The following is a 23,178-nucleotide window of genomic DNA, read 5'->3' on the forward strand; positions in this document are numbered from 1 at the left end:
GAGATGTCCTCGCGGTGCTCATACAGGACCGTCCGGTGCCATTCACTCAGGACAGACAGTGCCCCCTTCCGGATAATAAAGACGCTTCTTCGGGCCCAGGTGGTGGGGGGAGGAGAAGCTGTGAAGAGAAAGGGAAATTTCCCTTTGCCTGTTCCTCCCCTGTGTGTCCTAGAACTTCCCCGCAGGGCTGGGGTGTGGAGCGCGAGTCTCAGTCTGTAGTTTTCCATCGAGCACCCCCCGCTCAGTGTCTCAGGCCCCTCTCAGCATCTCCCTGAGGCTCCCCGTGGAGAGCAAGCCAGGCGGGCTGGGGCGGAGAAGGGCCGTGGCCCCGGCCGAATTCACACGGTTTCCCCTGTGCTCGGCGGGCACGGAGTGATCGAGCTGCTGCAATGCCCTGTCCCCGTCCCCACCGTGTGTCAACTGCACAGCTCGCTGCAGAGGGGTACCAAAGTCCGTGTGATTACCTGGCCGCAGCCACTCAGAACAGAAGACCCAGCCTCTCCGGGAAGGGGCGCCAGAGGGAGGAAACCAGGCTGGGCAGAGGGTGAATTCCTAGCTCTGTCATTCAGTCAAAAGTGTTACTTCACGCCTACAGTGTGTGGGGCTTTTCTGCGAGGACCTGGGGATACACATGTCACCTCCCCTCCACCTCACGAGAGAAGAGCTGCCGTGTTTGACCTCGCCTCCCTCTAACACCCGAACTCCCGCACTCAAGCCCACCCAACCCCGCAGCTTCAGCCCCCACTGGGCATTCAGAACAACTGGTGAACTCTTGGGGGCAGGAGACCCCATTTTACAACAGATAGGGCTCCCTAAGTTACCTGGAAAGCCTACCTAAGACAGGCCTGTTTCCATACTGGGGAGGGCCCAGAGTCGAGATGAAATAATGAATCCGTTATCTTGCTGCAGTGAAACCCGTCGAATGTTCTCCTCACCACAGTCATCTTCTAACCCGTGCACACTTTTGGAAGTCCTGGCGTGGAAGGAACCTAGTTCCTGAGCACCTAACTCAGCCTAGGTGCTTTACATGTCACCCCATTTTGTCCTCACAAGAACCTCGAAATGTAGGAATTATCAGCCCATTTTACAGATGAGAAAACTGGGGCAACTAGAAGCTAAATGATGTGTCCTAAGGCTTCATTTACTGGTGGTAAATGAGGGAGCTGGGATTTGAAGCTGGGCCTCTTGGCTCCAAAAATCTTTGCTTGTTCCACTGCAGCAAACTGTTTCCCAGACCAGGAGTATCTAGAGGGCAGGGGTCACTTTTCATAATTCTTTGTTTCTGCCTCCAGCACTTAATATAGTGCTGGCTCAGAGTAGGCATTTGGATGGATGATGGAGGGATGGAAGGATGGATAGAAGGAAGGAAGGAAGGAAGGATGGATGGATGGATGCAACTTGAGGGGAATTTTGATTTCAGTCTTCCCTCTTCTGAAAGGGCATTGCTCTCCCAGAAACAGGGGACAGACTAGGGCTTGGAAGGACTCATGTCTCGCTTTTCTTGGACAAAACTGCTGGTGCTGAGCAGGACTCTCAGGCCACAGGATGCAGGTTCCTTTAGCTCCGCCTCTCTCCTGCCTCCTGGCAAAAATGCTTAGTTAATAAACGTGTAGCCTTCTTTCTGGGGCCTAGTGCAACCTGACGCCTGTGGCTGGGGAGTCCAGGGGGCAGCAAGGATGTCACTGAGCTCTTTCTGGGCTTTTCTGTTTCATTGACAGCCCAATGCAGAGGTGGGGGGAGGGTGGAATCATGGAAAATAGGATGGATTTGCTTGAAATATGTCCCCAAGGCAGCTGTGCCTACACCCTCCACTGGGCTCTAACAACACTGATGTAAATACTACTATTCCCATTTTATAGAGGAGCAAATTAAGGATCGGAGCGATGAACTTGCCCAAGGTCACAGAGCACACAGACCTAAAGCAGGCCTGCCAGCCTCCGTAAAGGGGTACGCCTGGCAGACTGTGGTGTCTGGGTCTATGCACATTCATCTGAGGAGAGTGAGGCACTGTGTGTGCGCACGTGTGTGGATCTGAGACCTGGGTGTGATGTGAACACGGTCTGAGGTCTGAGGCTCCACGGCAGCCTGACGGGTTCAGTGCCCCCTCCGTGGCTCCCCAATGTCCACGGGCTCCAGTCCTAACTCTCCGGGTACCGCTGCGCTCCTCTCTCCTTCCAGCTATCACTTGACCTGAGGCTCTATGCCTGCCTCACAAGAACCTTGAAGTGTAGGAGTTGTTAGCCCATTTTACAGATGAGAAAATTCGGGTGAATAGAAGCTAAATGATGTGTCCTAAGGTCTTCTTCTCTGACAGGTGTGGCCTCTAGACAAAGGGCTCCCCTTCCTTTTCTGTCTTCTTCCTCTGGGACCTGCAGGATCTGAATCTGCCCTTCCAAGCAGAGTTCCAGTAGAGGGGACAGAAAGCGGCCCCGCCCCCACTACCCCTTTGAGGGGGCAAAGCCACGTCTGGGTATTCCTGCTGCCGTTCCCTGACGTGACCCCTGGCTTTTAGAGCAGGTCCCGATCAGCCCTCCCCCCACTGGTCTCATGACCTCACCGTTGGGCTCTCACACCCGTGACCCCATCCAGCCCTACAACAAACCCGTGTGTGGGCGGGGTGCCCAGTGTTACCTCCATCTGCAAAAAAGGAAGACCTGAATTCCACCAAGAAACACAGCAGGTCCGAGGCCGCTGACGACTAGAAGCTGTGTCTCCTGATCCCGGTGCCAGCGGGTTACTTTCACACCGTATCGCACCGTCAACGAAGCTCCGAAATAGGGTTCAAACCACCGTGACTGAACTGCTCACCCCCCTCCCTGGGCCTAGCAGATCCCTGCAACTTTGCTAGGATGGAGAGAGAGACATACCTCAGCCTCAGAACAGCCTTCCCAGACCCCCAACCCTAGACCCTCAGGATCCTTCCCACGCCCACTTATTCCTTCTGAGACCTTGCTTCTCTTCCACAGCGTTTGTCATCCTTTGTCCTTCAAGAGATGTATCTGTCTTTGCTCCTCGTGAATCCTGAGCACAGCACCATGCAGTAGGTGTCCTGGAAATGTCCTCAGACGGGTGGAGACGCCAGGTGTGGGACCTCGAGGCCCACACGTTTCTCTAGCAGACTTATTTCTTCCATCTTAGGACTGCCTTGCTCCTGGCACACTGGGGGGTGCCCAGCCACTGTCCAGGAAGGAACCACCAAGGCCAACACACAGCAGGGCTGCTGTCACCGATTTTAATAAACTCTCCCAACGGCGAAGAATCAAAACCTGAAGACTTCGGTGCATTTTCCCATTAACTGACTCGTAAGAAAATCGCCCAGGAAATGCCCTGCACCTCCCAGGAACAGCTCGGGAAGAAGAGCTACATGAACAGAGGTGGGGACACAGGAAGACATGCGGGGGGAAGGGCTGCTGTGTGTCCCCGCTCCCCCGTGGGCCCCGGACACACGCGCCCGCTCCAGCTCCAGGCACCTGCCCAGAGCCAGGCTGCGGCGCACCCCTGTGGGAGCCGGGGGCGGGGGGCGGGGGCGCCAAGGCCAGACCCGCTGACCCCGACGTCGCACAGGCTCTGCCTCCCACCTGGCTCCTCTCTGGGCGCATCTGCGCGCTCAGGCCCCGCAGCCGAGCGGAGGTCCCCGCGGTGCGCCGCCATCGTGGCCGCGCCGGGGCTGCCGCATCCGCATCTATCCATGTTCCTTCCGAGCGGAGCAGCGTGGTGGTCCCGAGGCAGCGGCTCCCTCTTCTGGCCCAGCCGGGTAGTGCCCTGCTCCGCCCGCGGTCCCTGCTGTCCCGCTCTCGTACCCCTGACACCAAGCCCCTGGCGGGCGCACACAGTTTGGACAGGCGAGGTCAAGGCAAGGAGACGGCAGGGGAAATCGGGCAGGAAGAAGCCCAGCCGCTCTCCTCCTCCTTCCTCCAGCGGGGGCTCAGGTGCCTCCTCCTTCTCCCCTCCATCGCCTTTTTTTTTTTTTAATTAACTGATTTATTTATTTTTGGCTGCGTTGGGTCTTCGTTGCTGTGCACGGGCTTTCTCTAGTTGTGGCGAGCGGGGGCTACTCTTTGCTGTGGTGCACGGGCTTCTCATTGCGGTGGCTTCTCTTGTTGCTGAGCACAGGCTCTAGGCGCGCGGGCTTCAGTAGCTGTGGCACGAGGGCTCAGTAGTTGTGGCTCACAGGGTCTAGAGCGCAGGCTCAGTAGTTGTGGCTCGCGGTTTCTAGAGCGCAGGCTCAGTATTTGTGGTGCACGGGCTTAGTTGCTCCGCGGCATGTGGGATCTTCCCGGACCAGGGCTCGAAGCCGTGTCCCCTGCATCGGCAGGCGGACTCTTAACCACTGCGCCACCAGGGAAATCCCTAAAAGCCCCACTTTAAAGTGAGGAGGTGGGCAAGGCAGCAAGGCGGGGGTGGGTCGGGGCAGAAACCAAGCGGAACTGCTAGCAGCTGGTGGGAAGAACGTGGATTTAATGGAATGAAGGGCGCCAAACAGAGCTCTCCCGCCCCGCCCCCGCCTGCAGCCTCACCCCACCTCCCAAGGCCCCTCTCAAAGGGGATGCTCTTGATCCTGGCCTTTCACACCTGTCCAGCCACCCCTGGAGCAGGGAAGTTGGGGTGGGAGATGCCCAGCTCAGAGGTGGATTCCAGCATGTCCCCTCTTATCTTGTCTACCCCGGGTGGTGCGGGGCAGAGAAGCACAGCAGGGCTGCTTCTGTGCCTTCCTTCTGCAACTGTCCCCACAGCCAGGCTCACTGGCCCCTTGTCCCAGGGCCTGCCCCCTAGCAGTGAGACTCCAGTTCCGACGTCCTGGGCGTGGCCGGGGCAGAGGGTTCCGCTCGGGCCCACTGGGGCAGGTCCTCAGCTGGGCACATGAGCTGGCGAACTCTCTGCAAGCAGAGTGGAGGGGTCCGTCATGAGCCGGAGAGGGGGCAAGTCTGCCAGCGTCCCTCATCACTGCCTCCCCAGAGGTGCCAAACCTGCTCTCCAGGTGCCAACACCCTAACCACAGCGGTGTCTTGGAGGCATCCTGTCTCTTCCTGGGACTGCTCAGCACTCCCTCTGTCCCTCTGACCCCACACCAGGGTCCCTGGCCCTCCTGTGTGCCAGCTGCTACCCAGGCAGGCAGCCACCTGCCAGCAAGGGGACCCCAGCTCATCCTCTGACTGCTTTCCTCCCCACCAGCTCCCTACCTCTCTGAAAGAGCCCTTGAGGGTGCTGAGTTTGTAGCAGCTCCAGGCGGGAATGCAGATCATGGAGGAGAGAGCCAGGAGCCAGCCCAGGGCATCGCCCCACCACGGGTACAGGTACTTCTTGTTGTAGGTCAGTGGGGTGTACTTGATCAGGGAGGACAGGAAGGTGGCCTGAGGGTGAGAGGAGAAGAGACGCGGCTGGGGGAGCATGGGTCCCCCCGACCAGCTGGGCCAGTCTGCCTCCGAACTCCTTCCACATCTGCTCAAAATCCACACCCCCAGGAGGTACTTCCGGGGCACCCACCCTGTCCCTCCAGGGTCCCTGTGCCCCTGGGCATCCTCAACTGGGACATGGCTCTGTGCCTGGCCGTGAGCACCTGGAGGGCAGGGGTCATGCCTGGGTCGCCCCGGCCTCATCATACTTCGCACACAGGGGGTGCTGCTGACACAGGTAAAGCCAGAGCAGCAGCGCTTAGTGGCTCAGGCCCAGACTCCGGAGCCAAGCTGCCTGGGCTTGAGCCCCAGCTCTCGGCCACCTTCCAGCTTGGGCGAACTGCTTAACCTCTGGGGCTTCCGTTTCACCTGAAAAGTGGATATAATGGTAATTCTTACTTCGTGGGGCTCTTGTGAGGATTGACTGGGTTAAACGCGTAAAGCATTTGGTACCCGGCAGGAAGTAAGTGCTCTGGAACTGCTACTGTTATCTCGGTGCTTATCGGTATTGTTCTCAGCAGCCCGATGCACCTGCCACATTAGACTCACACTGTGGGGTTGAGTCTGACAGCTCTGGCCCTCAGTTGATCCTTCTGTGAAACGGAAAGGAAGAATCTATCCTGCCGGCATTTTCTAGAACCCAACAGGAGGATGAATGAAACTTCTAAATGATTTTCAATGCCCACGGGTAAGTACCTTCTAGGGCTATGGCCCGTCTACCCTTCTGCTCTACCATCTCTCTCCCTTCATCTGGCTTTCCTCCCGGAGGTCATCGTTTTTTTGGTTTTTTCTTTCTTTTTTTTTTTTTTTTGCGGTACGCGGGCCTCTCACTGTTGTGGCCTCTCCCGCTGCGGAGCACAGGCTCCGGACGCGCAGGCTCAGCGGCCATGGCTCACGGGCCCAGCCGCTCCGCGGCATGTGGGATCTTCCCGGACCGGGGCACGAACCCGCGTCCCCTGCATCGGCAGGCGGACTCTCAACCAGTGCGCCACCAGGGAAGCCCCCCGGAGGTTATCTTACTGTGCACACAGCCGGTGTGAGGAAGAGCCAACAGTATTTGATAAGGGGCCACGGCCTGTACCCAATCATGTCTTCAATGTTGTCATAGAAGCGCCCGGCACCTGCCACGAAGAAGAGAAGGAAGGGGGAGAAAGGACATCCTTTAGCATCCAAAGCATCAGGATGGGGACCACACCAACCAGGAAGGGCAAGGACAGTCTGTAAAAGACATCGTGGCTGTCTTCTCCAGTCCCTGCTGGGAGCAGAGCCTTCCCCGGATGGAATTCGTAGGCATAAACAGCAGTGGGAAGAACCTGGCTTAGGCAAAGGCAGGAACTTTCTGGTGATCAAGGCTGTTAAAGGCTGAAAAGCTCTGGGTAGGATGGGACACGGGCCCACCTGGGTGGCCCGGGAGCAGCCAGCACCAGGAGGGTGGACAAGGCCGCCTCTGGAGGGCTTTTCCAATGGTAGCAATGTAGGTAGGATTCTTGAGATGTTTGAGGTTGGGAGGGAGAGAAGTCTGAGGAGGAGGTGGGTGTGAGCAGTGAGGTCACTCTTTTGTCCGAGGGCCCTGCGCAGGACCACGGGAAGAGTCACTCACCGTAGGCCCACGCCACACAGAGGGACTCAAAGATGGCCACGAACAGGAGGCACGTGCCACTGGCTGCGTAGTAGTCAAAGAGCTGAAACACGTACATACCGCCCTGCCCGGGAGGAGAGAGACAGGACTTTAGCCAGAGGAAACAGGCACCCTCGGGGCACGGAGCAGAGGTGGGGAGGGTCACAGGAGACAGAGACTAAGGGACAGTGTAGTTTGTAAGCGGTAAAGCACTCGGCAGACATGGGACAATAATAATGTTTGATTATTGTTTTTGGAAGGAAGATGCATGAGAGAGCCCTTGTTAGCTCACCCCTGAGAACACGCAGGGGGGGACCCAGAAGTCCAGGACAGTGTGCATTTTGGACACAGGGTCAGGATAGGGGCCGCCACGGGTGTCATCAGGCTGATGAGCTCCATCCCCCTCCTCCCCTGAGACATCACTCAGAATGTCACCCACCCCAGGGCGCCCTTTCTGCCTTTGAAGTCTGTCCCTGGAACGTGGGTCAGCTGCCTGGGAGCTCATGGGATCTTGCTGGAGAGGCGATTTTTCCCAGCCCAACATGTCTATACCTCTCAGCTTCCGTGGAGACAAAGCACCCCTCCGCCACGCCCAGAGCCAGGTGGTCAGTGCCTCCTGGGGTGGGAAAGGGCCAGAGCCCCCGGGCCCCGAAGCCCAGAAGGCGGTGACCTGTAACTACAGCAGCCTGCCCCCCCCGCCAGGTGGCAGTCACCCACCTGAGCTCTCCCCCTCGCCGGGCCCCACCTGCAAGCCGCCCAGCCCCTCACCTCTGTGAGCATGACGAGCCCGACGAGGAAGGAGGTGACAGACACCCCCAGGATGAGGACCTCCCTCCGGTTCTTCTTGCGGAATACACCGGGGTACATGTCCACCAGCGCCGTCACCAGGCTTTCCACGCACACGAACTGGACGAGAGGGCAAAGAACTGGAGGACAAGAGCCCTCACGAGAGGCTCCGTCAACCAGCTGGCGCCTCGCTCCCGGGGCAGCCCTGCCGGCCTCCTGCCAGCCCCGGAGCGGACCCCCCTCCAAAGCTCCCTTTGTTCCCCAGCAGGGCATCCGCGCCTGACACTCGCCCAGCCCCCAGCCCACACACACCACCGTCCCTCGGGCTCTGAGCGGCCACCTCTCGATACCTGGCTATCCAGTCCCAGGAGGACGACCATGAAGAAGAAGCAGCAGGCCCAGAGGGGCGAGAAAGGCAGCATCACCACAGCCCGGGGGTAGGCGATGAAGGCCAGACCAGGGCCTGCGGCGGGGAGAGAGGGACACGGCCCAGTGCCACCCCAAGGTGGGCTTCCCAGTGTGGGACACGGGACAGCGGAAGCCCAGAGCTACCCCCCTGCACCGTCCCCACCCAGGAGAAGCCACCCAACCCTGACCCGGTCCCCAGTCTCCAGCGCATCGCCCACTGTTTTCTCACTGGCAGCAACAGAACCTGAAGGCTGTGAGCATTCTACGGGATATGCAAAGAGAAGAGGACGGGGTCCGTCACCTGCATTCCTGTAAGTTCTGCCTCACATCCTGAGGGCTCACTCTCCAGACCTATTGCCCCCAAACCAGAGCTTTCAAACTTACAAAGAGCTTGGGGGCCAGGCAGGCCGCGGACGCCTGTGAAGCTGCCCCAGTGTAAAAGGAGGGAGCGGCGGACCTGGAGCCGTCCTGCCCCCTAAGGCAAGCGCTGTGTGGTTTCCGTAAAGTTCCAAAGAAAATACCTCCAAGACTAGACTGGGTCTGGGGCCACCGCTGGCCACCGCTGCTCCCCGAGCCTTTTCTGTCACCCTACAGCAAGTGAGCTGGCGTGAGTTTCAGAATACCCACGACACACATCCTCTCAAACACACTGCTGCCCTCAGCTGGCTCAAACGGCAGGAACAGGTCACATGCCAGCGCCGGGTCCTCGATAGGAAGCTTCCTTTGAAAGGAAGGGTATGACCGAGGGACCCGGGACAGTGGTCAGCTCCTCCGCTCGTCTCCCAGCTGCTGGGACCCACCCCACGCACCAGCGGACACACGGCACCGGCACCGAGCCTGGCACAGGGCTGTGCTTCGTAAAAGAGAAACACCATCGTTCTTAACAAGAACCAGCGACGTCAGCTTCCCGTTGCTCGGCACCCTGTGTGACGGGGGGAGCTTGTGAACCCCACGATCAAAATCATCTTGTTAGAGGTGCAAGTGGGTGGTCCACAGGCGTGGGGGGCGAGCAAGGCAAACACTGGCCGCTTACCCAGACGGGGGATCCGTCTGTGATTTTATTTAAAAGCAAGAGCAGCACCGCGTGGTGGGAAGGCAGGCACTTAGAGGAGGAGACTCCACGTGCCGGGAGTTAACTTACCTCTGAGACACACGCTAAGGGGAACGAGACACGGCAGGATGCATGACAATGTATACGGCACGTTATCACTTGGTTGTTACGAGGTGTAAGAGACAGAAACCGTAATACGGACGCGTGTTTGAACGTGTACGTACAGATGTGTGTGTATTCTTTTTCTCATAAAAGCCTAAACTATTTCTGGAAGTAAAACCATGAACCTGGTAACACTGGTTGCTTCCAGGGTGAGGAGCTGGAGGCCAGGGTGCAGGGGACAGTGTTCTCTGCACACCCGTTCGCCTTTTGAAGCTGGAATTGCTGTTTAAGTCCATCCCAGGTCTCCCCAGGACGCAGCCACTGAGAGGTCACCCCCAGTGTAGGTGACAATAGGAATGCCTGCAGATCCAGGCGGGCTGGTGAAGGTTCAAACAAAGCTCACAGAGTCCCCTGCCTTAGGCCCCCCGCACCCCCCAAAACACCACCCACCTGACTCGGCCACCTCAGAGATGGGCACCCCCTGCTCCTGGGACATGAAGCCCAGGATGGAGAAGATGGCAAACCCGGCCACGAAGCTGGTGCCGCTGTTGAGGAAGCAGAGGGCGATGCAGTCCCTGCAGGCGGGGCGGGGAGGTGGGGACAGCAGGGTCAGAGGGGCAGCCAGCGCCTCAGGCCGGGACGCAGGAACCCCAGGTGACGCCGCCGGCCTGGCAGGGGCAGAGGGAACCCAAGGGTCTGGTTCTGTCCCCCCAACTCCATGGGCTCAGACTTGGACTAAACCCACGGTCATCCTGCAAGAATGAGACCCTAAGGAAGTAACAGAATCTAAACATTACCCATGGCCACACAGCTCCCCTTTCCCATCACGCTGCCACTGCGCCTCCTGGGACACTACCCCTGTGACCCCGTGCATGCCGGTACGTTAATGGAGAGCAGAGGGGCACGGAGAACCCAAGCAACAGGTGCTCTGTACTCACCTAAATTCAATTTTGAAATGCATGATGTGATTTTGTTTAGCTAATACTAAAACTGGCTTAAATTCTCTGACGTGAGCCAGGTGGGCCTGAGGGAACCACAGGGAGGGGATTCAGTGTTTGCTGGGGCGCAGGTACAGAGCACACAGGACCAGGCTCTGTATGACGTCACTCCCGAGCTGGGTTGCTTGCACACCTGTGCCCACTGCCCTCTACATTAGCCCCAGGCTGGGCCCTGCTGGGGGTTCCCGGCCACCCATCACCATCCCGTCCTGGGGGAAGCAATCCCTCGCCCGAGCTGCCACTGGCTCCTCTCACCACCTGGCAGCCCTGGGGGTTGGAAAATGGCGTGAAGGCAGGTGGGGCGTAGGGAAATCCACGAGCTGGCGCACCCTCAAATCTCCCCTGCTCTAGCATACCTGGAGGGATAGGCACTCAGGCCCTGCCCCCCGCTCACCTGTAGCAGTTGTTGTGGTACTTGTTGTAGCTGCCCAGGGCCGTCAGGCACCCTAGGCAGATGGCAAAGGAGAAGAAGATCTGGGTGCCTGCGTCCATCCACACCTATGCAGGGAAAAGACGAGAAAGCTGTGCCTCAGGGGAGCCAGGCTGTCTGGGCTCCACGGACCACACAGGCCTACAGCCAAGCCAGGCACAGGATGGCAGACCCCTGCCCTCAGCCCGCGCAGGCAGCCCCGCGGCCATGCTATTCCGATGCGCTCGACTTCCCGGGCCCCTAGATGGAGTTTCTCGGGCACCCCCAGGATGGCACGGGCATCAGGCATTGGAGAAAGACTGAAGGACCCACGATGGAGGCCGACGAGCTGGTGCTCTAGAACCGAGTGGGGCCTGGCCCGTCTTTTCTATAATGGAAACAAAGCCCAGGGCTCTACCTCCACGTCCCCCACCCCAGGTCCCCCGGCAGCGTGCCGAGATTGGAAGGATCCCAGCGACAGGCTTTGCGGGGATGCGGGTCCTTTGCGTCAGCGCCTTCACGGGCACGTAGCTTTGCCCCTTGCGCCTCAACATCCTCTGCAAAACAGGAAGAGCGAGCCCCAGGTCACGAGGCGTCGAGAGGATGGACAGAAGTCATCTGTGAAGAGCTTTGTACTCCCTGGGGGGAAGATAGCTCTCCAGCTAAACATAGGGTATGGCTGTGCTTGTTATTATCTCAGCTGGCTGGCCCCGCCCGTGCATGTTATGATTTAGATTTAACAGCTAGAATAACATCCCAAAGGGAAAGAAGATCAAGGAGAACGGCACTTGCGGCGCTGCAGACCCACAGGAGGTGGGGTCCTGCGGCCACAGACCCTCCCCGGGCACCTCCTGCCTTCAGGGGACCTGAGCACCAAACCGTGGCCGCGGACATCGCCAGGCTGGTGTCCTAACACTTCTGGGTCCGCGTTTCTTGTCTCATGTCCGCCCTCCTCGTGAGCCCCCAAACAGGCCCCCGCTCTTCCACTAAAATCGGGCTCACAGGGCCCACGGGCACCAAAGCCTCAGCTGCTTCTGTGTACAGCTCCTCGGCCCCTACCTGTTCCCTCCCCACACCCCTAACCGTCGTGACCACCCCTAACCTCCCTCCTCTCTCACCACTCACCCCCCCAAATGCCCACTCTCCTCGGCATTGCGGTGCGTCTGAGGGAACCCGTGCCAGCCGACAGCATCAGAACGCAGACTCCTCAGCCAGCATCCCCGGGTGAGACCCTGAACTAGGCCTAGAGGAGAACCCGGAAACCTGTATTGTTTCAAAGCTTCCTGGGCGACCCTAATGACCAGTCAGATGTGGGGATCCCTGCCTTCCAGCCCCTGAGAACTGGCATCCACCCGGGCACTCGTTCCTCCTGCTCTCCCTCCACTTCTGCAGGGATGGGGACAGAGCGGGAAAGAGGGTGAGGACAGGGGGAGACTGTCTGTAACCTTCTGCCCCTCCTGCCCACGGGGACCCCCATCCCCAGGCTATGAGGGAGGCAGGAGCTGCCACCAGGGACAGGGTGTCCGGGGCAGGAAGCACAGAGGAAGACCCCAAGGGAGGAGCCAGGACCAGCAAGGAAACAGGCAAGGTCGAAAACACCAAGGGGAGCTTCTTTAAACCTCAGGAAAAATGATCATGGGGAAAGAAGAGGGGGTCTCGGAAGCTGGAGAAAGAAAAGGCAGGAATGAAAGGAGAGAAGCCGAGGACAGGCCACAAAACTCCGAGGACACCCCGGACCGAGGACGTGCCTCGGGGAGCCTGGTTGTTCCTTTGCAACGTCTCAAATCCTTTCCTCTTCTAAATCTGCCCCAGACTCTGCGAGGAGAGTCCTCCCAGGAAGACCCAGTGGCCTCTGGTCTGAAGGTCACTGTTCCTTTTTGTTCATTATCGCAGCCCCAAGTGCGGGTTGCTGTGGCAAGAGGTTCTAAGGTTGTACAGGAAGGATCCCACCAGGCTGGGATGGAGGGCCGGGGAGGTGTCTCCAGGCCGGTTATCCAGGATGCAGCCCTGGACCTGCCCAGCCTCGGGCCCCCGAGGCCTACTCCCCGTGCCTGGCGGGGCCCAGGCTACAGCCTGACCCGCCGTCCACGCAGGAAACTCTGTTTCCTCGGAGATGTTCCGTGGCTGCGCACGTGCAGATCCCACGGTTAGGAAGTGTTGCAGACTTGGGCTTGGGAAGCAGAAACAAGAAAAACTGTGACTTGGCAGGTCACCTCGCCCAGAGGGGGAGAGACTAAGACCGAGTTGGGAGGAGAGCTTGAGGAGAACGGAGGAAAAGGCAGCAGGAGGCCTGAGAGCTCAGAGTGCGGGGCTCAGACTGGCTGGAGGCTAGCGAGCCGGCTCCGCGCAGCTGCTCCTGGCCAGCCTGCTGGGGCGGGAGAGCCGCGGGGCCGCGGGAAGGGCCGGAGGACAGCAGGGCAAGCCATTCTCTACCCCCCACAGGCGACCTGCCACGTGCCCCGTCCGCGAGCCCTGGTTTCGGGAACAAAGCTCCAGGGTGTGTCTGGCTGGCGCAGAAGACTGCCCAACAGTACAAGCGAAAAGCGCTTCAGGGAGTGTGGGCTAAAGAGAGGTCTTGGAGGGGCGACAGAGGAAGAGAGGATTTCTAGAAGGTCCAGGAAAGATGTTTTCAACCTGAGTCCAACCCCAAGGACTATTACATTTTCTATTTTCAGGAAGGCAATCGTATGTAAGCCTGGGTTTTGGAGTCAAACTGAACTGAGTTCAGTTCCTAACTCTGTTAATAACTAGCTGTGTGATCTTAGGCAAATCACTTAACCTCTCTGAACCTCACTTTTCTCATCAGGAAAATGGGTATAATAACAAGTAAAATAACAAATGGGTATATTAAGAAATGGAATGGGTAAAATAACAAATAAAAATAATGTATGTAAAATGCCTAACACATAAAGAAATATTAGTTCCCTATCCCACTTCAGAATTAATTCTAGAATAATAAAAATCAACTCTTAAAACTAATCATTCATATTCTTTGGGAAATGTATATCATGGTGATTAAGGCAGAAGACGACTTGGGATGAAACCCAAGCTCCCCCTCCATGCTTGTTTCGTAGTTTGGGGCAAATTTCTTAACTTTTCTAAGCTCCAACTTCTTCATCTGTAAAATGAGGCTACACCTAACTTGTGGGATTAGTGTGAGGACTAAACTGTCTTGTGCTCTCAGGGAAGGGCCTGGCAGACAGTAAGCACATAATACACGTGTCAGCTATTGGCCTATTTGTCGTTGCTGTTATTTTAAAGAAGCAACTCACCTTCCAGTAATAATAAGGTCCCATAGGTTTCCATGCACGACATCAAAATGAAAAGACTCGTTCTCATCAATGGCTCCAACCTCCTTCCCTAAATAAACCCTTCCTTAGAGAGCTTAAGGTAGAGGTTTCAGGTGTTCAACAAGGACTCTCTGGACACCTCGTCCCCAGCCCCTGTCCTTATCGATCTACCAAAGTGCAGTGGAACAAAGGGTCAGCGTGAGGGAAAGAAAAAGCGCCAGGACCCAGCACACGCTGCACCAGCGGAGTCTCCCGGGGCCACTCCGCAGTGGGAAAGAGACGGTGCTGGGGGCGCCGGGCGAGGCAGCAATCCCCCACCGCACAGCAGCCTGGCCAACGAGATAAACTCAGCAGTGTCTCCGCCTGGCTTCCGCTCCAGACGGAGAGCTTGGCCGAGAAGGGCGCTCTGGTCTTTGTGCTGCAGGAATTTTGCAGCTTTCTCAAGTGCCAGGCAAATGCAGGTTGGCATTGGCACACTTCCTGGGGAGCGCCAGCTACTTCCCATTAGGGCTCTGGCGGGGGGCATCCCGCCCTGCAGAGGCTGCTCTGCTCACTGACAGAAAGGTGGGCTTCAGCAGGAGGCCAGGACCAGCCGTTAGGAAGTCTGCTCGGAAGCTCAGGACCAAGCCTGGCTCTTGGAACGTCTCCCTCCCTGGACTCAGAGGATTCTGAAGGCATCGCTGCCTGCACAGCCTGCAGCTGCCCAGGTTGGAAGGATGGTGTCCTGGAGAGAAGCCTGAAAGAGGTCTTATTCCCTGCAGTAACCCAGACACAGAATTACAGCCTTTTAACTCTCAGAGTTGAAGGCGCTCTGGTCCACCTTCTTCATATTTGCCGGCAGCTATTACGTAGCAAACGTTACACCTAGAACATACCTGGCACAAAATGGGCGCTCAATAAATCTTTGCTGAATGAATGAGCTGCGAGAGAAACAAAGACGAGCAGACAGGACGTTGCCTTCAAGAGACCGTAAAACCTGTGGGACTTGTCACCATGCAGACCTGGATTCCAGGTGCAGGTGCGCGGATGGAAAGTTCTTTAAGCTCTCTAGGCCTTAATTCCCTGTCTATAAGATGGGGATGCCTCATTGGTCAGCGGTGAGGATTAGCTGAAATAATGCATGTGACCCTCTTAACGATGCCAGGGCCATAGCGGGCGCTCAGCAGTTGTTAGCTAAAAAGCTGGTCAGGACAAACAGCGTCGATCACAGAAGCCATAGGTCAGCTCCAGAGACGCTGGACCCTCTCTCCCTTTCTTCTTTCATTCTACCTGCCTGTCTCCCAGCCTGATCTCCAGGAGAAGGCGGCTTGCGGCTCAGCCACCGGTTCACACCGCTGCCCCAGAACCGCAGCGGCTCCCTCCGGCGTGAGGGATCCAAGCCGAACCCACCCCCGGCCTCCGAGGCCTCGCCCAGCTCTGCTGCCCCGCAACCTCCTGCTTGCTGCCTGCCTTCCACCACGGCACTCTGGGTCCCGGCCTGCCGTTCCTTCCACGTGACCTTGGGCCCTGTTTGCTCATCTGCGCAGCGAGAAGTTTGCAGAGATGACATTGGGGTTTTCTAGCTTCAGCAGCTGGGGTTCTACAGTTTGGCTCCGAGGCCCGACTGCAGCCCTTGGGTCCACGGGGAGACGAGGTGGCTGCCCCTGTGTCTCTATCTGTCTCAGAAACGGGGACGGGAGGGTGAGCTCCTATCCCACCGGATGTCGTGGGGAAAGAGCCCGGGCCGAGGCTGGGGAGGCTTCCGGGCTCGAGTGGTCTGCTGCTTCAGGGAGCCCTGGCAGCCGCAGGACTCAGGATGGAAGAGCTCGTAATTCATCCGGGGGTGCTGGGAGGCTTGAGAAGAGCCACCCCAAATTCTGCACAAGGGGAGCCACTGCCTTCGTGGGAACGGTCCCCGCCTCGGAGGGAGCTGGGGGGCTGTTGCCTCCTCTGTTGCCCCCTCTCACCTCTCAGCAGTGACAGTGCCGCTGCCTTACTATAGAAACGTACGAAAAGCCGTTCGATTTCTGGTTTGCTCTGAGCTGGGCGTCCCTTTCAGGGGCACAGCCCTTCCAGCCCAGGAGGAGGCCCCGGGAGGTGACCTCTGTCAGGGAAGCGGGCTCAGGCCACAGCCGGGCCGGGCGGGGCTCTGGGCGGTGCTCACCCGCGGCCTCTCTACCCCCGGCCCCCTCCTGGCTTTGCTGGCCTTCAGAACGGCTGCCAAAGAGAAGACGAGACCCCGGCAGAGGCTTCTCAGTACAGGCCCTGCCGTCCAGACCCTCGTCAGCAGACAGCCCCCTCCCGGAGGGTGGACCCTGAAGGAAGGGCTGGGGGCCTCTGGACAGCACACAGGAAACTCAGCACCACCAGCCAGCTGGCCCTGGGAGGCGCTGGGGGCCGTGGCCAGGAGCGGGCGTTGTGGGCAGAGGGCGGGCCAGAGGGGCCAGTGGAGGGTCAGGAGAGAGAGGCTGCTCGAAATGAAAGGAGACACCCAGAGGGGATGGGAGGTAGTGGAAGGGGAGAGCCTGGGGGAAAGGCTGTTAGGACGCATTTACAGCCCCCCAGAAACACTACAAAACGCCACGAGGGCCTCAGGGCCCCTGGGTTCCCCGGCAGCTGTGAACCCAGGAGGGGGAGATGCGTGGAGACACCCCCCTCAGCGTGGATGCCTGGGGTTGTCCAGGAGCAGAGATGCCAGCTGAGCACAGGGACGGCCCCGTCTGTGCGTCTTACCTGGGGGTCCCACAGACGCGTGAGGTTTGGGTACAGGTAAAACTGAATTCCTTGGGCGGCCCCAGGCAGCGTCACCCCTCGAATCAACAGGACCACCAGCATGAGGTAAGGGAAGGTGGCTGTGAAGTACACCACCTGGCCAAGGGGCAGAGGAGAAGGTAAGGAACTGGGGCAGCCAGCAGCGGGGGGACGGGGAGGGGGCAGGCGGAGGAGCCGCCAAGCCCACGGCAGAGGTCACCCCTTCTGCGCCCTCCCGCTCCCCCCGCAGCTGCTCAGCACTCAGCCTTCAGCCCTCCCCCCTCCCTCTGTCTCCCTGACACACACCCAGCAAATATCTGCTGAGTGACTGAGCGAACTTAGGCACGCTCCCAGCAAGAAGCTTAGAACAGTGGCAAGGGTCGTCAGGGACAAGAAGCTCTGTCACACATGACCCCTGTCCCCACAGAGCTCACAAGCTTAGCACAACCGGGCAGCCAGCTTAGGAGGGAAGCCTGGTCAGAGGCCGCCAGGGCAGGAGTCCAGGAGAACTCGGGATGCCCTCATGCACTCCAGGGAAACGAGTCTCCCCAGGGTCTCGGGGTGGATGACAGTCATGTTGAGATTAATAGTCATGACGGAATTGCTTTCCCAGAGAACAGCTGTATGAAACGGGGAGCCGTGAACCGTGTTCAGTTTGCGGTGTGCCCACACGCATGGTGCATTCCAAGATCAGATTCCTCCCCACGTGTCCCTCCTGCCTCTCTCTCTCTGTCCTCTCTCTCTCTCCCCTATTCCAGTTCCCCAAATACCAGAAGGACATACCACTGAATCCAGGAAAGGCACAGAATCAAGCAAGAGAGACATGTGAACTCCTCGTGGGATCATTCCCTCCCATCCCCGACTAGGTACAACTTGGGAAACCCCTGGGTGGCTGAGCCCCCGGGGAAGCAGGGTGGCCCAGGGAAGGGAGGGGCCTGGGGCCCTCGAACACAGACCTTGCCCGTGGACTTGACCCCCTTCCAGATGCAGAAGTAGCAGATGACCCAGGCAAGCAGGAGGCACAGGGCCAGCTCCCAGCGCAGGGCCCCCAGGTGCTGGATGCCGTCCGAGATCTTCAGGACCCGCCTCCTGGGGAGAGAAGGGTGAGCGACTGCACCTGTGCCGCCGGCCTCAGCTTGGGCAGCGGAGCCGGGCCTCCGGCTCTGGTCCGAAGGCTTGTCGGCTCCTTTACCCTGATCCATGAGGCTCTGCTTAGCCCAGAGATGGGAGTAGACAGAGAGGAGGCAAAGACAAACTGTTCCCAGGCGGGTTTGCTCTGGCAGGCTGAGGACCAGTTTAACCCGGAGAAGGGGGTGCGAACACGTATTTTCTCAACCGGAGGGTTAGGATGCTTTGATGTGAGGAACCATGTCTTCGGTGAACGCCAATATTTCGGGGCGGGGCAGTAGAAGCAACACACATGCAGCCGCAGGGGAGGGCGGACCCACATGGCGGGCGGGGGTGGGAGGGGTGGGGGTGGGGGTTGGGGGTGGGGTGGGGGTGGGGGGGTGGGGGCGGGGAGCGACGCAGGCCCTGCGCGAGGAGAGCCTCGGGAAGAGTCCTGCCCTAACCACAAATACAGGCACGGTGGGAAAAAGCCACTCGGGTGACGGCGCCACCAAAGGAGGAGGCAGAAACTCGTCCCCTGCAGCCCGTGGGGTCCCCAGCCCCGCGCCCGTCTATGGGACACGCCGCCCACACTGCGATGGCGCAGGGGCCTCACTTACTCCCAGAACTCGATGACGGGAGAGGTGGCGTTCTCAGAGCTCACGTTCACGGAGCTGCTGGCCCTCTGGAACTCCACGCAGTGCTCTGCCGGGGGTCCAGGGCGGGGCGGGGAGCGAGAGAAACATCACTGGCCAGTATGTAACATGAGCAGAGAGTGGGGCGAAATTTCAGGAGACTGGGAAGCACGGTATCTGGGCTGAAGGTGCCTAAACAAAACAGCCTCATAATAAAACACAAAACGAAACACATAATGACCTCAGCAAAGCCACTGCACCCTCTCCCACTTCTCCGGGGTGGAGCCGGGGCGGGGGTGGGTGGGTGTAGCACATTCTCATTAAAGCACCATCAGGCGGCCTCAGGAAAGATGCTTTGCACGCCATCAGCTTCAAACATACGAACATTTCTGGGCCACTGTCCTGCAGAGAGTGGCCTTTGAGGAACAATAAGGATGCCTTCTGGGGAAGTGATGTAGCTGAGGGCTAAGAGCACAGGTACAGATCAGAAGGCTCCGGCTTGAATCCCTGCCCCCCTCCGGCTATTCGCTGTGTGGCTTTTAAGCCTCACTTCCGTGGTCTCTGAATGTACACGAGGGGACTTCCCTGGTGGCGCAGTAATTGGGAATCCGCCTGCCAATGCAGGGGACGTGGGTGCGATCCCCGGTCTGGGAAGATCCCACATGCCGTGGAGCAACGAAGCCCGTGCGCCACAACTAATGAGCCTGTGCTCTAGAGCCCGCGAGCCACAACTACTGAGCCCATGCACCTAGAGCCTGTGCTCTGCAACAAGAGAAGCCACCGCAATGAGAAGCCCGAGCACCGAAACGACAACCCAACGTAGCCAAAAATAAATAAATAAATAAATTTAAATAAATAAATGTACATGAGAAGATCCCAGTGTAGGACTGATAAGCGGAGACTGCCCGGCACTCCATAAATAGTGGCTTTTAATTACCCGTCTACGACTGTGGACTTTTCACAAAGTGTTCATACTCTTCTTTATGTTTTATTAGGACAGTAATCCTGGGAAATATCAATAAAGACAGAGAGCGTTTCCCCACTGTGCACACACGAAAGCTGATCTTCTTAGAAATGGCCCGGCATCGCTTGTCTGTGATGACGTGAAGGCTGGGATCCAGCTCAGCAAATTGTGTATGTTCCACCTCCAGAAAATCTGGGATCTGACCCTTCCCGTTACAGGTATGAGCACCAGTCTAATGCAGGTCACCACGGCTCCCGGCTCCCTGATGGGCCCAGTTTCTGCTCTTGCCTCCAGAGTCAAATCTCCAGAGAGCAGCCAGGGAGGCTTTGCTCAAACTTCAGTCATGTCATGGCTCTGTCATGTCCCAGTTCAGAAACCTCCAAAGGGTTTCCCATCACACTCAGAGAAAGAAGCCCAAACCTCATCATCGCCTCCAAGGCCCCATTCCATCCACCCCTCTCCTACTGCCCCGCCCCCACTCACCTGCTCCGGCCACACCTGCCCTGCTGCCCCCTGGATGCCACCCCACTTCTGCACTGCTGCTTCTCCTACCTAGTGTCTGCCTCCACACGCCCTCCTCCTTCAGAGCATGACCCAGCGTCACCTTCTTAGAGATGCCTTCCCCGATGACCCTATTTAAAATCACACCCCACCCCTAAGATTCCCAGTCTCTCCTCCCCGTTTAGTTTTCTGCACAGCAGTGCCTCTAGCATGCCACATGGGATGCACTGATTTTGTTTCTGGTCTGTCTTCTGCCGCTAGAATGAAAGCCACGAGGGTAGGAGCTCTGTTTCTGCACCTTGCATGTCCCCGGTACTTGGAACAGAGCCTGGGGTAGAGCCAGGGCTCCACACACACCTGCCGAACCACGGGATATTAGCGGAGCCCTCTCTCCTCCAAACCAAGTCACTTTCCTTGAAGCCTCAGCACACCCAAAAGGGCTGTTCCTTCTGGACAGGATGGGATATCCTGTGCTACTCAAGACGCTAGGCTCTGAGGACTCCAGACTCACCAGGAGAAATGCCCAAAATGTCATGGAGCCAAAGCCCTGGGTATTGAGTTTGCCTCAGAGATGCTCCCCCTGCCAAGTCAGCCAGAAGCACACAGGCTTGATGATGGCCTGAGGCCAAGCCCCTGGGCACCAGAAAGGCAGAAACTTTCTACAAGAGGAACTGCACTGAGACCTGGATAAAATCCCCATGTGAGAAGCTGGCAGGGCGGATTTTAGTGCAGAGAGAGAGAGAGAGAGAGAGAGACGAGGGAGGGAGGGAAGAAGGAAGGAAGGCAGGAAGGAAAGAAGGGGGAAGGAAGAAAAAACACATAATAAAGAAAATAATAGAATAAAACAGATTTTAAAAACTTGATTCATTCCATGAATATTTTTTGAGAGCTCATGATGCTAAGTGCAAAAGGTGTAGAGATGAAGACACCATTTTGCCCTCAAGATCTTGCAACAAACAGAGGAAAAGCGGGGTGAGTGCCACAGTCAAGGGCCGGGGCCAGTGTAGGCGCTAGCAGACACACTTGAGAAGAACCTAGCAGATCTTGGGGTGTCCGGGGCGGTACCTCCAAGATTTGACTTTTCACTTGACAAGTAGTGGGACAAAGTGGTGACAAGGGAATGAAAGCCTGGAGAGACAGCATCAAATATGAGGGCGAGGGGGCCTTGAACGCCAGGATAAACGTGCAAAACCACTTCCCTGGCAAGTGAATAAAAGATTCACACTCTAGCTCAGAACTGAGTAACTTATCTGAACAAGAAAAAGTTCATCACGGCACAGGTAGGGCCTCGCTGACAGGCACGAGAGGTGTCTGGACATTGGGAGCAGGACAGTGTCCACCTGCGCGGTCCAACAGGGCAGTGACCGGCCACGTGTGGCTATTTACATTAAATTAACTTAAATTAAATAAAAACATTAAAATTCAGGTCCTCACACGCACTAGCCATGTTTCAAGTACTCGATAGCGCATGTGGCCAGTGGCTACCGCATCAGAGTACAAAGCACATTTCCTCACCACAGATAGTTCTTTTGGAAAGCACTACCCTAGAAATTTTTAATTTGTATTTTTAATTGAACATTTTCTTTCAATTCATTAGACTTAGTAGTTCTATCGCCATAGAGGCTCTTGTCTTAAAAGAAAATCATGGGAGAAAATTACTTGCTATGGTAAATTATACTGATGCCACACAAAACAGCTTATCCCTGGTTAAATCCACATGACTTGGGAGTTGGAAAGGCCTAAAATAGTATCAGAAAGAAGACATGAAGAATAAATAAATGAGAAAACCATATATCCATATATCAAACTAACCACGTTTCAAATCAAAACCCATAAAGGGCTAAACTGCACAAAAAGAAGTCAGTTCTATCTTCATAATAACGTTGATTCAACACATGAATTTTTTGAAAAGGTCTGTGATATTTTTCCTGTGATGCCGGTGGACTCTCGCTCTTATCTTTGACATTAGACCTCTGTCACCTCCTTGGCAGATTTCTAGCATGTCCCAGCTGAAGGATGGGGCCTGGGGACCAGGATATGGGGACAATCCCTCTCCTGGTCACCGCAGCAGAGCAGGTGGAGGTGACCTCACCTGTGTTCCAGTCGTGGCGGCAGCTCCCCCAGGGCAGGTCGATGGTGAAGCTGCTGAAGAGGTAGAAGAGGGCCCAGGCCAGGACGATGATGTAGTAGATGTTGAGGAGGATGACAATGGTCTGGGAGGCATAGCCGATACCTGGGCGGAGGCACACGGGGCTGGGGACACGGGGCAGGTTTCTGGCTCCGCCCACCCCTGCTCAGGAGAGGGTCTGTGCTCCCCTGTGAGTGTCCTGAGACACGGGGTATGGGGTCTGGGCTCCTGGATCGCTGCCCCCTCCCGTCGTGCAGCACCCCCAGGCCAGGCCGGGCTTCCTCCTGTCTCCTGCTGCCCTGCCCTGCTGCCTGTACACTCTCATCTGTATGCTGCAAGTTCACTGATTCTAAGCTATCTTACAAATGTACAAGGCTAACTCCGAGATTCCAATAGCTAATGTTCCCTGGAATTCATCTGATATATTTCTGAAATGTAAAAACACGCGTTAAGGGACTTCCCTGGTGGCACAGTGGTTAAGAATCCGCCTGCCAACGCAGGGGACACGGGTGTGAGCCCTGGTCCGGGAAGATCCCACATGCTGTGGAGCAACTAAGCCCATGCGCCACAACTACTGAGCCTGCGCTCTAGAGCCCGCAAACTACAACTGAGCCCGCGAACCACAACTACCGAAGCCCACGCGCCTAGAGCCCGTGCTCCACAACAAGAGAAGCCACTGCAATGAGAAGCCCGTGCACCGCAACGAGGAGTAGTCCCCACTCGCTGCAACTAGAGAAAGCCCGCACGCAGCAACGGAGACCCAATGCAACCAAAAAATAAAACTAAAAAAAACAACACGCGTTAAAAGCAGGAAGAGACAGTTCACAGAGGAGCACACACACACAGGCAATGAACATCCTCACAACACACTCATCCTCCCTAATAATCGTAGGTGTGCAAAATGAAAAATGATGAGCTACCATTCTGCACCTGCAACACTAGTGAACATGTTTACAAACGATATAACTCAGTGATTTCCAAACTTGTCCACATAGTAGTAGAATTAATTACCTGGGAATATTTTAAAAATTCCAAAGCCCAGACCAGACCCCAGACCA

General features: G+C 57.1%; 1 protein-coding gene across 3 annotated transcripts in view; it reads right to left on the reverse strand.

The window, feature by feature from the left end:
* Nucleotides 1-4,554: 4,554 nt before the first annotated feature.
* The window catches only part of SLC6A13 (solute carrier family 6 member 13), a gene marked incomplete at its 5' end in the record, with an annotated part of 30,187 nt that continues 11,563 nt past the window's right edge, over nt 4,555-23,178 (reverse strand). Inside the window, 12 exons of one of the 3 annotated variants that reach the window (XM_079938407.1) lie at nt 4,555-4,877; nt 5,181-5,351; nt 6,414-6,514; nt 6,994-7,096; nt 7,780-7,917; nt 8,148-8,260; nt 9,809-9,933; nt 10,751-10,854; nt 16,768-16,902; nt 17,742-17,874; nt 18,513-18,597; nt 22,085-22,225. In XM_079938407.1, coding sequence (XP_079794533.1) covers nt 4,770-4,877; nt 5,181-5,351; nt 6,414-6,514; nt 6,994-7,096; nt 7,780-7,917; nt 8,148-8,260; nt 9,809-9,933; nt 10,751-10,854; nt 16,768-16,902; nt 17,742-17,874; nt 18,513-18,597; nt 22,085-22,225 — 1,457 coding nt within the window. In that variant the 3' untranslated portion in view covers nt 4,555-4,769. Of the gene's footprint in view, nt 4,878-5,180; nt 5,352-5,426; nt 5,763-6,413; nt 6,515-6,993; nt 7,097-7,779; nt 7,918-8,147; nt 8,261-9,808; nt 9,934-10,750; nt 10,855-16,767; nt 16,903-17,741; nt 17,875-18,512; nt 18,598-22,084; nt 22,226-23,178 lie in introns of those variants that run through there. The other 2 variants (XM_079938408.1, XM_079938409.1) reach the window with 2 other exon arrangements.

This window comes from Stenella coeruleoalba, assembly GCF_951394435.1.
Source record: "Stenella coeruleoalba genome assembly, chromosome: 11".
Taxonomy (NCBI): Eukaryota; Metazoa; Chordata; class Mammalia; order Artiodactyla; family Delphinidae; genus Stenella; species Stenella coeruleoalba.